Source organism: Macaca nemestrina, chromosome 7, assembly GCF_043159975.1.
Source record: "Macaca nemestrina isolate mMacNem1 chromosome 7, mMacNem.hap1, whole genome shotgun sequence".
Lineage (NCBI taxonomy): Eukaryota > Metazoa > Chordata > Mammalia > Primates > Cercopithecidae > Macaca > Macaca nemestrina.
In genome coordinates this window covers 57,461,015-57,473,289 of record NC_092131.1, presented here as the reverse complement: position 1 = coordinate 57,473,289, position 12,275 = coordinate 57,461,015, and the positions used below count along the sequence as shown (strand labels likewise).

At 41.3% G+C, this 12,275-nt stretch overlaps 1 protein-coding gene across 4 annotated transcripts in view; it reads left to right on the top strand.

Annotated features, from left to right (window-relative positions):
• The window catches only part of LOC105481840 (atlastin GTPase 1), a 106,977-nt gene that overhangs the window by 15,601 nt on the left and 79,101 nt on the right, over positions 1-12,275 (top strand). For all 4 annotated transcript variants that reach the window (XM_071100205.1, XM_071100206.1, XM_011741624.3 and 1 more), the window contains exon 2: positions 11,385-11,557. In XM_071100205.1, the coding sequence (XP_070956306.1) occupies positions 11,524-11,557 (34 nt within the window). In that variant the 5' untranslated portion in view covers positions 11,385-11,523. The remainder of the gene's footprint in view (positions 1-11,384; positions 11,558-12,275) is intronic.

Below are 12,275 nucleotides of genomic sequence, written 5' to 3'. Positions count from 1 at the left end.
TATTTTTAGTAGAGACAGGGCTTCGCTGTGTTAGACAGGATGTGGTCTCCATCTCCTGACCTTGTGATCCGCCTGCCTCGGCCTCCCAAAATGCTGGGATTACAGGCGTGAGCCACCACCCGGCCTGGTCTCAATTATGAAAGGGGGCAGAATCCTACTATACAGTCCTAGAGCAACAGCTATTAGCCGTGTATAGAGCATTGCAACAAGCAGAGGCCATCACCACCAGAAAGAAGACCACACAATAAAAACTGCCTACCCCATAAAAGATGGGTGGAAGGCTTTCTAACCAAGCCCACCTCTGGGGTGGCACAATTACATACCCTGCAGAAACGGCATGCCTGTCTACAACAAAGGGGTGTCCTGTCTCCTAATCCTTTAAGTCAGCTTCTACAGGAGGTGCCTGGACCCATCCACTTTGAACAAGTGGAGGGAGCCAAGATGGCAATAGAACCACCTACTGGGCCAACCATTGTATATAAGGGGACCCCACCAATACCCCCTAGGGCCTGGTACATTGATGAGTCTAGCAAAGGCACCTAACACCAATGGTCAGTGGTCATGGCACAAATGGATACTGACACCATATAACTGTATAGGTACATCATAAGAGCAGCCACAGGGTGGGCCACAGCAAAGGCAGCAGGAATCTCCATCCTCTTTGTAAATATTCTAGCAGCTGTTCAGAACTGTGAGACCTACTCACAGCTGAGACCTAGAAGGGTTCCTTCTGCACTAAGTCACATACCTAAAGCCATACAACCTCCATAGGACTGACAAGTCAATTTTATTGGTCCTCTGCCCTGGAATGGTGGGGAAAGGCATACCTTAACCTCTGTGGACACAATAGTGGGGCTACTACAGGCCTTCCCAATAAAACATGCCACCCAGCTGGAGACCGTTAAGTGTCTCACTGCTCTTAGTGTCATATATGGCATGCTATGAAGAATATATAATGATCAGGGCTCCCATTCGTGGGCCACAATATCCAACACTGGGCATCAGAGCAAAACATAGACTGGAGGTTCCACTACCATATATCCCAATAGGGGCAGGACTCAGAAAAAAAAAATGGCCTGTTAAAAACCCAATTACATGCACTGTCCCAGAATGGCTAAGTTTCTGGACTAAGAATCTCCCTGAAGCCATACAAATTTTAAATGAGTTACCCACTAACACACTTGGCATCACTCCCTATGAATGGGCCTGTAAAGTATGCCCCGCAAACTCTCAGCGTTACCTCTGAGACACTGAGTCATGCTTCTGAAGCAGAAGCCATGCTGTGCTTCTAAGAACACCAGTGGATCTGCCAACTGGCGATGGCTACATGGACCTGAAGTTGAGCTGGAAAATGCCCCTATACTGGACTGGTTTTATGATGCTGGAGGGTGAATGAAGACTGCCGGAGGATAGGTGATCCCAGCTGTATGTACTCTTAGAGGGAGGTCTGAGAGCCTTATGGTATCAACATCAGCAGCACTGATACCTGCTGGAGTGGTCATAGTGCAGAGTGCATAGGCAAGGCTGGAAGCTTACCAATTGGCTAATATGCCCACTCTTAGAGAGGGAAGCCATGTGTGGTACTGTAAGCCCGAACTGAAGCCTGTGGCAGCCTCACTAATAGGGCCAATGGGAGAAAATATAGCAGTAATAATGTTACAAGGAGTGGCTATACCCTTGAGGGTCTCTGTTGAAGACCTGTGTTTGCCTTGTTTCTGCTACCCATGGCAGCTGGTAATGTCTTCTGAACTAGGCTGTGACTACAACAGCAGCCAGCAACCAGTCCTATTGTGGGGTATGTGGATACCTCCCCCTGTTAAGTGGTAATAGTATGCCTTGGGATATTCTGCCTTTTGCCTGACAGAACTGGAGTGACTGGTTCAACAGCACCAATAAGGCAACCCAGGCTCACTAAGGATTGTCTCTGCATGGAGGCCTGATTGCCAATGCAATGGAGACTCAAAGATATGTGCCATTAGGCCACAAAACAAGTCTCAATAAATTTAAGAAAATAAAAATCATATCAAGTACCTTCTCAGACTACAGTGAAATAAAACTGGAAAATAACTCCAAAAGGAACCCTCAAAATTATACAAATACGTAGAAATTAAATAATCTGCTCTTGAATGATCTTTGGGTTAACAATGAAATCAAGATGGAAATTTAAAAATTCTTTGAACTGAATGACAGTGACACAACTTATCAAAACCTCTGGGATACAGCAAAAATGGTGCTAAGAGGAAAGTCATAGCATTAAATGCTTACATCAAAAAGTCTGAAAGAGCACAAATAGACAACCTAACATCATACCTCAAGAACTAGAGAAACAAGAAGCAAACCCAAACCCAGCAGAAAAAAAATTAACAAAGATCACAGCAGAAACTAAATGAAATTGAAACAAAAAAATACAAAAGACAGATGAAACAAAAAGCTATTTATTTGAAAAGATAAAATTGATAGACCATTAGTGAGATTAACTAAGAAAAGAAGAAAAAAGATCCAATAAGCTCAATTAGAAACAAAACAGAAGATATTACAACCAATACTACAGAAATACGAAAGATCATTCAAGGCTACTATGAACACCTTTATGTACACAAACTAGAAAGTCTAAAGGAGATGGATAAATTCCTGGAAATGTACAACCCTCCTGATTAAATCAGGAAGAAATAGAAACTGAACAGACCAATAACAAGCTGTGAGTTTGAATCAGTGATTTTAAAATTGCCAAAAACTCCTTTCAGGACCAGATGGATTCATAGCCGAATTGTATCAGACATTCAAAGAAGAATTTGTACCAGTTCTATTGAAACTATTTCAAAAGATAGAGAAAGATGGAATCCTCCCCAAATCATTCTATGAAGGCAGTGTTACCCCAATACCAAAACCAGGAAAGGCCATAACAAAAAAAGAAAACTACAGACCATTATCCCTGAGGAGTTACTGGGATTATCCCTGAGGATAATGGTCTGCATTATCATCAAAGATGCAAAAAATCATAACAAAATACTAGCTCTCCAAATCTAACAGCTTATCAAAAAGATAATATATCATGATGAAGTGGATTTCATACCAGGGATTCAGGGATGGTTTAACATATGCAAATCAATAAATGTAATATGACACATAAACAAAAATCATATGATCATCTCAGTAGGCACAGGAAAAGCACTTGATAAAATCCAGCATTCTTTTATGATAAAAACCCTAAAAAAATTGTCATAGATGGGACATACCTCAAAGTAATAAAAGCCATCTATGACACATCAACAGACAACATAATATCAAACAAGGAAAAGTTGAAAGCATTCCCCCAGAGAACTGGAACAAGACAAGAATACCCACTTTCGCCACTTCTACTCAACATAGTACTGGAAATCCTAGCCAGAGCAGTCAGACAAAAGAAAAATAAAGAGTATTCAAATTGGAAAAGAGGAAGTCAAAATGTTGCTGTTCACCGTTAATATGATCATGTACCTAGAAAACCCTAAAGGCTCATCCAAAAATCTCCTAGACCTGATAAATGAATTCAGTAAAGTTTCAGGATACAAAATCAATGTACACAAATCAGTAGCGCTGCTCTACACCAATAATGACGAAAGTGAGAATCAAATCAAGTACTCAATCACTTTTACAACAGCTGCAAAAAAATTAATTAAATAAAATACTTATGAACATACTTAACCAAGGAAGTGAAAGATCTCTACAAGAAAAACTACAAAACACTGCTGAAAGAAATCATAGATGACACAAACAAATGGAAACACATCCCATGCTCATGAATAGGTAGGATCAATATTGTGAACTTGACCATACGTCCAAAAGCAATCTACACATTCAATGCAATTCCCATCAAAATACCATCATCATTCTTCAAAGAACTAGAAAAATATCCTAAAATTCATATGGAATCAAAAAAGAGCCCATATAGCCAAAGCAGTACTAAGAAAAAGAACGTATCTGGAAGCATCATAGTACCTGACTTCAAATTTTACTGTGAGGCTATAGTTACCAAAACAACGTGGTACTGCTATAAAAATAGGCATGTAGACCAATGGAACAGAATAGAGAACCCAGAAATAAAGCCAAATACTTATGACTAACTGGTCTTCGACAAAGCAAACAAAAACATAAAGTGGGGAAAGGATACCCTATTCAATAAATGGTGCTGGGATAACTGGCAAGCCACATTTAGAAGAATGAAACTGGATCCTCATCTCTCACCTTATATCAAAATCAACTCAAGATGGATCAAAGACATAAAGAACTGAAACCATAAAGATTGTAGAAGATAACATCAGAAAAATTCTTCTAGACATTGGCTTAGGCAAAGAATTCATGACTAAGAATCTGAAAGCAAATGCAACGAAAACAAAAATAAATAAATGGGACCAGGCATGGTGGCTCATGCCTATAATCTCAGCACTTTGAGAGGCTGAGGCGGGTAGATTACTGGAGGTCAGGAGTTCAAGACCAGCCTGGCCAACATGGCGAAACCCTGTCTCTACTAAAAATACAGAAAATTAGCTGGGCATGGTGGCGTGTGCCTGTAGTCACTGAATAGACAATTAGATAATTCTTGAAAAAATATATACAGACAGCCAACAAACATAGGAAAAAATGCTCAAAATCACTATAAGGGAAACACAAATCAAAACCACAGTGAGATACAACCTCATTCCTGCAAGAATGGTCATAATTTAAAATTAAAAAAAAAATAGATGTTGGCTTGGATGTGGTAAAAAGGGAGCTCTTTCACGCTGCTGGTGGGAATGTAAACTAGTACAACCACTATGGAAAACAGTATGAATACCCCTTAAAGAACTAAAAGTAGAACTACCATTTGACCCAGCTATCCCACTACTGGGTGTTTACCCAAAGGAAAATAAGTCATTATATGAAAAAGACAAATGCACACGCATGTTTATAGCAGCACAATACACAATTACAAAGATATGGAACCAAGCTAAATGCCCATCAATCAATGAGTGGATAAAGGAAATGTGGTATATATACACCATGGAATATTACTTGGCCATAAAACAGAACAAAATAATGGCCTTTGCAGCAACTTGGATGGAGTTGGAGGCCATTATTCCAAGTGAAGTAACTCAGCAATGGAAAACCAAATATTGTTATGTTCTCCCTTAAAAGTGAGAGTTAAGCAATGAGGATGCAAAGGCGTAAGAATGATATAATGGCCTTTGGGGACTCGGAGCAAATGGTCGGAAGGGTGAGCAATGAAAGGCTGCATGTTTGGTACAGTGTACTCTGCTCCAGTGACAGGTGCAGCAGAATCTCAGACATCACCACTAAAGAACTTATTCATGTAACAAAAAACCATCTGGTCCCCAAAAACTATTGAAATTTTTTAAAAGTTTTTTTTAAGCCACAAAAGCCAATATGTACCCTTACAGACACTACCTGTTGTGCCTATATGCCTGATGAAGAGAACAGTGTCACAAATGTTTTAAATCATTTGTCAACTCAAATCCATTATATAACCTAATTAGGCTTCTTTGACTCATTCTCAAATTGGTTACACACCTTACCTACTCATTGAAGTTACATTTTGCTAACAGGCATCATAATTGTAGTTAGTTTCTGCTTTTTATGATGTTTTGTATACTGTAGATGTGGCTTGTACACACAAGCCATGGCTGTACATTATAGGTCTGTATAGTTCTTCCCCTCATACCCCACTCAAGAACTTTCATGCAAGATTGGTGGGAAGAATTTGAGAGCTGGGGAATGGGGTGGATTGTAGTGTGATGTGTCCCCACCAGGTTACTTAGAGTGTACGTCCACTGCTTGAACGGGGAAGGCTGGGCAGTGAGCCAAGACCATGATGCCCACTGGAGGAGCAGGTGTCTTACCAAGAAAAACAGTCTCATTGCTCAAACGCAGTAGGCAAAGAAGTTACAGAAAAATTGTTTAAAAGCAGTTTAGAGATGGGAGGTGGCATGGATCTCTAGAGCTGTCCTGCTGCTGCCCAGAAGTGTCCTGTATAAGTCTCACAAACTCATCCACTCGCCAGGCTGGACTTATCTGAGTCATTCTTCGGTCTCTTGGTTCCCTCCCAGCTTGGGAGAACATTTTTCTATATAATCCTGGATTTTTTTCTTAACATCAACACACTGAAGATGGTAGAGTGCACCTTTGTCTTTTTGGCAAAGTCTTCTGGTTATTTTCCAATGTGTATTTCCCTTCTTTGTTTAGTATTAGACCCCAAAATTTTTGTTGCATACATGGTATGCAACAAATTTTTCATTGATAAAAATATTTATCAATGAGGTGGGACATGGTAAGTCAATGGTATTTGAGTGGAGATGATATGTGCACCTTCTGGATTGTACTCTTAGAGAGAATGGATATATTCACTTCTTCCCTTTTACCCTTCTGTATGGCTAGAATGAAAATGTGAATGCCCACGCTAGAGCAGCCATCATGGAACATATGATGGAAGCCCCGAGTGAAAGATGGAAGAAGGCATGAAGAACTTCCGTTCCTTCATTTTGTTGTTGTTGTTGTTTTGTTTTGTTTTGTTTGAGATGGAGTCTCGCTCAGGCTGAAGTGCAGTGGTGTGATCTCGGCTCACTGTAACCTCCGCCTCCTGGGTTCAAGCAGTTCTCCTGCCTCAGTCTCCTGAATAGCTGGGACTACAGGTGCACGCCGCCCAGCCCGGCTAATTTTTTTTGTATTTTTTAGTAGAGACGGGGTTTCACCGTGTTGCCCAGGCTGGTCTCAAACTCCTGAGCTCAGGCAATCTGCCCACCTTGGCCTCCCAAAGTGGTGGGATTACAGGTGTGAGCCACCATGGCCGGCCAGTTCCTTCATATTTTAAAGCCACAGTATTATCCCTGGATGACTTATGCTCAGGTTATTTTCATAAGACCAAAATTAATATTTGTCTTATTTTAGCCATTGTAATTTTTATAGCAGCCAAAGCTATATCCTAACTAGTATAGTCCATGATACCACTGAGCTGATGAATTGACCACCATAGAACCAATCTATCTTTAAACAAATTGTTGTGTGAATGTAAATGTCATTTTTTGGTTAAGCCATTTTGAGTTACCACCAAAAGTATTCTAATTGACATAAATATTTTTCTAAGATTGCTATTTATAGAGGGAAGGAGCAAATTGAACCATCGACTATTGAGAAACTTCTGATTGAGGGACCCCTTTACTTATGATGGAGGAAAATGAGCATGGTGAAAGAACCAATGGAAGAAAAAAGAATTGAGGTTACAGGGGGAAGAGAATAGTTTGTGGAGTAACATCCCAGAAGAGTCAAGAAGAGAGAGGATTTAAAGTACTAAAGTTCAAATGGAGTAATACCTTTTCTTCTTTTATTCTGATTTAAAATGAACTTGACCTTTGACTTTTAAAAAACATTTGTATTGAGACATAATTCACATACCATACAATTCACCAGCTTAGATTTTACAATTCAGTGGAGTTTTTTGTTTTGTTTCATTTTTTTGAGACAGAGTCTTGCTCTGTCATCTAGGCTAAAGTGCAGTGGCCTGAATCCTTGAACTCCTAGGCTCGAGGGATCCTCCCACCTCAGCCTCTTGAGTAGCTGGGACTACAGGTGCACATCACTGCACCTGGCTAGTTTTTCTATTTTTTTTTAAATAGAGATGGGGTCTTTCTATGTTATACAGGCTGGTCTCGAACTCCTGGCCTCAAGTGATCTTCCCACCTCAGCTTCCCAACGTGCTGGGATTACAGGCATGAGCCACTGCACTCAGCCTAATCCAGTGGCTTTTAGTATACCCAAAGAGTTGTGCAAAGTTGATTTCATGATGAATTCTAAAACATTTTCATTGCCCCCCAAAGAAACCTCATACTCATTAGCAGTCACTCTCCAATTTCTCCCCAACCTCCCACTCCTTTCTTCCATCCCTAAGAAACAATTAATGTACTTTCTGCCTCTTTAGATTTACCTATTCTATAAATTTCATGTAAATGGAATCATATAATATGTAGTCTTTGTGGCTGGCTACTTTCATTTACTATAATGTTTTCAAGGTCCATCCATGTTGTAGCATATATTGGTACTCAGTAACTTTTTATGACCAAATAATGTTCTAGTATATGGACATACTACTTTTTGTTTATTCATTCACTAGTTATTTGGCACTGGGATTGTTTCCACCTTTTGGCTATTATGAATAATGCTGTTATGGATATTCCTGTACAAGTTTTTCTGTGAACATATATTGTAATTTCTTTAGAGTATATATCTGGGAGTGCTAATGTATATGGTAATTCTATGTTTAACTTTTTGAGGAACTGCCAGACTTTTTCCCAAAGTGGCTGCACCATCAGCAGTTTATGAGGGTGCCAATTTCTCCACATCCTCACCAACACTTGTTATTATCTTTTTGATTATAGTCATCATAGTAAGCATTTTTAAACATATTCTGGAGAAAGTGAAACATTACTGTTCTAAGACTCAGAGTTATATAAAAGCATTACACTTAGAGAAATATCAGTCCCCCTAGTCCCTACTAACCTCTTACCATTCTTCCATTATTTCTACCCTATTCCCACCCATCTCCCACAGGTGACCAATCTCATTGGTTTCTGGTTTATTCTTGCTGTAGTTATTTTTCACAGATGAATGGATACTTTGTTTCATATCCTTTTCTCTTTCCAGGACTGGTGTACTATTTGCACTTTTTCCTTCTCATTTAACATTGCAATCTGGAAATCACTCTGTATTAGCTTATAAAGATCTTCTATATTCTTTCTCACACCTATGTAACATTTTATTGCATATATATATTATAATGTATTCAACCACTCATCCATAGATGGGCATTTAGGTTGTTTCCAGCATTTTACAATAACAAAAAGTACTGTAATAAATAACCACATATGTTTATATTTTCATAGTATTGAAGGTATTTCTTCAGAGTAGATTAAACTTATGATTTAAAAAATGTGTTCTAGCAATGTCCACTGAAATGGTCTAGAAACAGTGATATTTCAGCCAGCAATGAGCACAACTAGCACCCACGTCTTGGTTTCTAAACACCTTTGGGAGTCAGAGCATCTTGGAGAAATGGCTATTTTAGTTCTAAGGGAAAATACAAAGGACTCCTGAAACATTTTCTTGTACCAGAATACAGGGAACTGCTCAAAGACAAAAAGGGACAATGTTAAAAGGACTCACGAGCTGACCCTCGGCTAAATTTAGGGCAATTTAGGCATTAAAAAGAATGGTGATGCATAACACAATTTTTAAAAAAAGTTTCCACTAATTTATAGTGGGACTCAACAGAGAAAGGTTGGAGAGGGAATGCCAGCTACTTAATTTAAAAGACATGACATCGAGAGGCTGAGGTGGGCAGATCGCTTGAGCTCATGAGTTTGAGACCAGCCTGGGCAATGTGGAGAAACTCCGTCTCTACATACAAAAACAGCCAGGCGTGCTGGCAACAGCCAGTAATCCCAGCTACTTGAGAGGCTGAGGCATGAGAGTCGCTTGAACCTGGGAGGCGGAGGTTATAGTGAGCTGAGGTCACGCCACTGCACTCCAGCCTGGGCGACAGAGGGAGACTCTGTCTGGAAAACAAACAAACTAACAAACAAACAAAATACAATTATTTTAAAGTCTCCATTTAAAAATCACTAATATGAAATTGATTCAGGCAAGGATCAATGAATGCTAAAATCAATGGATGAAAAGTTATTGGCCAACAGTACAAAAAGTCTTACACAGAGAGCTATTTATTTAAGCTTTTTTTTTTTTTTTTTTTTTTTTTTGGTGATTCACACAGTCTCGAAGTATTCACCTGCAGATTACTTACTAATTATAAAGGCAACAGTTTCTTAAAAAATTAATTTCTTTTTCAATTAGGCATAGGTGTTGCATTGTATAAATTTTTCCTTTTTGTGTGTGTAATCTATTGTACTCTTAAAAATGGGATTCATATGAAAGGGATTTTCAGGCTGGAATATAAGCTGAGAATGATAGTAAAGGAATATAAGAAGAAAAGCAGACCACACTCACACTTCTTTTTTGTTCTATGAACTTGGTTTATAGGTACAGGGATGAGATAATGTCTTCCCATGTTGTTTCATTATTGTCATTTCAACTCTGTTGAGCACAGACCTCTTTAAAACCATGGTGTAAACTCGATTACGGTGTTCACAGCTCTGCGGTCACTAGAACCAGTAACTGAAATATAATGCATAAGATTTGGCAGTGATGGGGGAGTTTATTTTCAGAAATGTTGATGTTGAAATGTCCGGAGGAAAACAATGTGAGGATAACCTTAGGCAGTTATAAACACACCTCTGGTATGATGTCCTCTCTTCTAGAGGGCAGAAGACTAGAAGTATAGATTTGGGAATCATCCGCATGGAGGTCCTGTCTGAAGCCATCAAAGTAAATTACATTGAGAGAGTGTAGCGTGAGGAGTTGCTTACGATTAGGAATTAGCAGAGATCGTGGATCTGGTAATTACGAGGCTGGCAGTGATCTCCTAAGAACCGATCAGTAGAGAGTGTGGGTAACAACAAAATGGCAGGAGGAAACTGTAAGGGACGGGATGATGGTATCTTACGGTTGAGGTAGTATAAAGGGAGAGTGTCTCCAGGTTACTGAAAACAACTAAGTTTGTAGCAGAGAGAAAGAAAGCAGTGAAAAGGGAAAGATTGAAAATATTTTTTATTTTTTTTCTTTTCCCTTCAAAATTGTCTGCAACCTTTATGGCTGCCAGGGCCCACCCAGACTATGTAGTATGATTTCAGCTCAAATAATTGCTACTGGACTATCAGTCTGGACCTTATCTTTGCAAATCTAGTGGGAAATTTTACCCAGTGGATATTGAGTTACAGATTACAATGAATCTACAGCTTTCATTTATCTTGATCTTCTTGATATAAATTTTGCTATTCTAATTTTAAGACAAACTACTCAGGATACATATACAAAAATGCATGATACCCTCTTTACTAACATGACCTTGCTTTTAAAATGGAAAAAAAAATGGGTGCCTGGTAGATAAATGCACATTATTTTAGCTACTTTGGCTATACGAATGTTGCCAGCTTGTTTGTGCTAATGTATAACCGTGCTTGAAACAGGTATTTGAACATCCAGAATCATGCAGTATATCGGTTTGTGTATTTCAGATAATGCTGTTAAATTCTTTGAGAGTGGGTGCGAGGGGGGTGCTGTTTATTTGTGTGCGTTTTCCGTTGAAAATGTTGCAGTACATGGTCTATCACTGTCTTCACGCTCTGGGGGTGGGCTGAGGTAGGGAGGGTGTGACGCTGGTATTTGTGTGAACTCGGGCTTGTGATGCTGAGCTTGGTTCATCTGCTTTCTCCTCCCTTTTCCTCCCCACTCCTTCCCACCAGCGCCACAGCAACATCCTCAGAGTCTGAGCGAACTGCGCCCAGCGCGGGCACGGAGCCTCCCACCGCCAGCAACCTGCGGCCCCGGAGAAGGCAGCGAGCGCAGTGACAGCGCCTCACCGCCACCAGGTTCTGGACCACCATGGCCAAGAACCGCAGGGACAGAAACAGTTGGGGTGAGTAGCAAATGAGAACTTCTGCAGCCAGCACGGGGTCTGGCCCTCCGCTTTCTGCTTCTGGAGACAGGGAGGGCCAAGGACTGCTCGGTGCCTGCGTCCACGGCTGGGAGACGGGCCGTAGCCGAGCTGCTCCCTGTTTGGGCGGAGGAACCATGGCCGAGCGGTACCCGCGTCACCGAATCGCGCTGTCGGGGCGAGGGCTGCAGCTTCGCGCAGGCCAGGCCTCCAGCTCCTTCTTCCCCACCCCCCTGCCGCCTCCTCCCAGCATTTGGACAGCACCCACCAGGCGCCTCCGGGGACTTGTGGTTCCGCCTTAGAGATCAGTTGGGAGGAAGGCTATGGGGGTGGGCAGGGGGCTGTTGTTACTCGGCCCCAGAGGGGCGATGGGTCGGGGATCTAGAGCAGGCCAAGCCCCAACCCCCTCCCCGGGAGCCGCCAACTCGCTGGCCCTGCAGGGCGCGGGCTCCCGGCGGCGGGCGGCGCGCTGGAACAATGAGGCGGAGCGCGCGGGGTTCCCGACGGACCGTAGCAGACCCGAGCAACGGGGAGAAGGGCCACCCTCTTGAGAATTCCTGAGCACTGCAGTACTCCTCTTAATTTGGGGGGTAGGTGGGGAAATTGGGGAAGAAGGGGAGCAAAGTTGTGGTTTCCAGCCTTCTGCCCCACCCCGACGCGGTACCCCATTCAGACCAGCCCCAAGGGTGGCTTTGTTCTT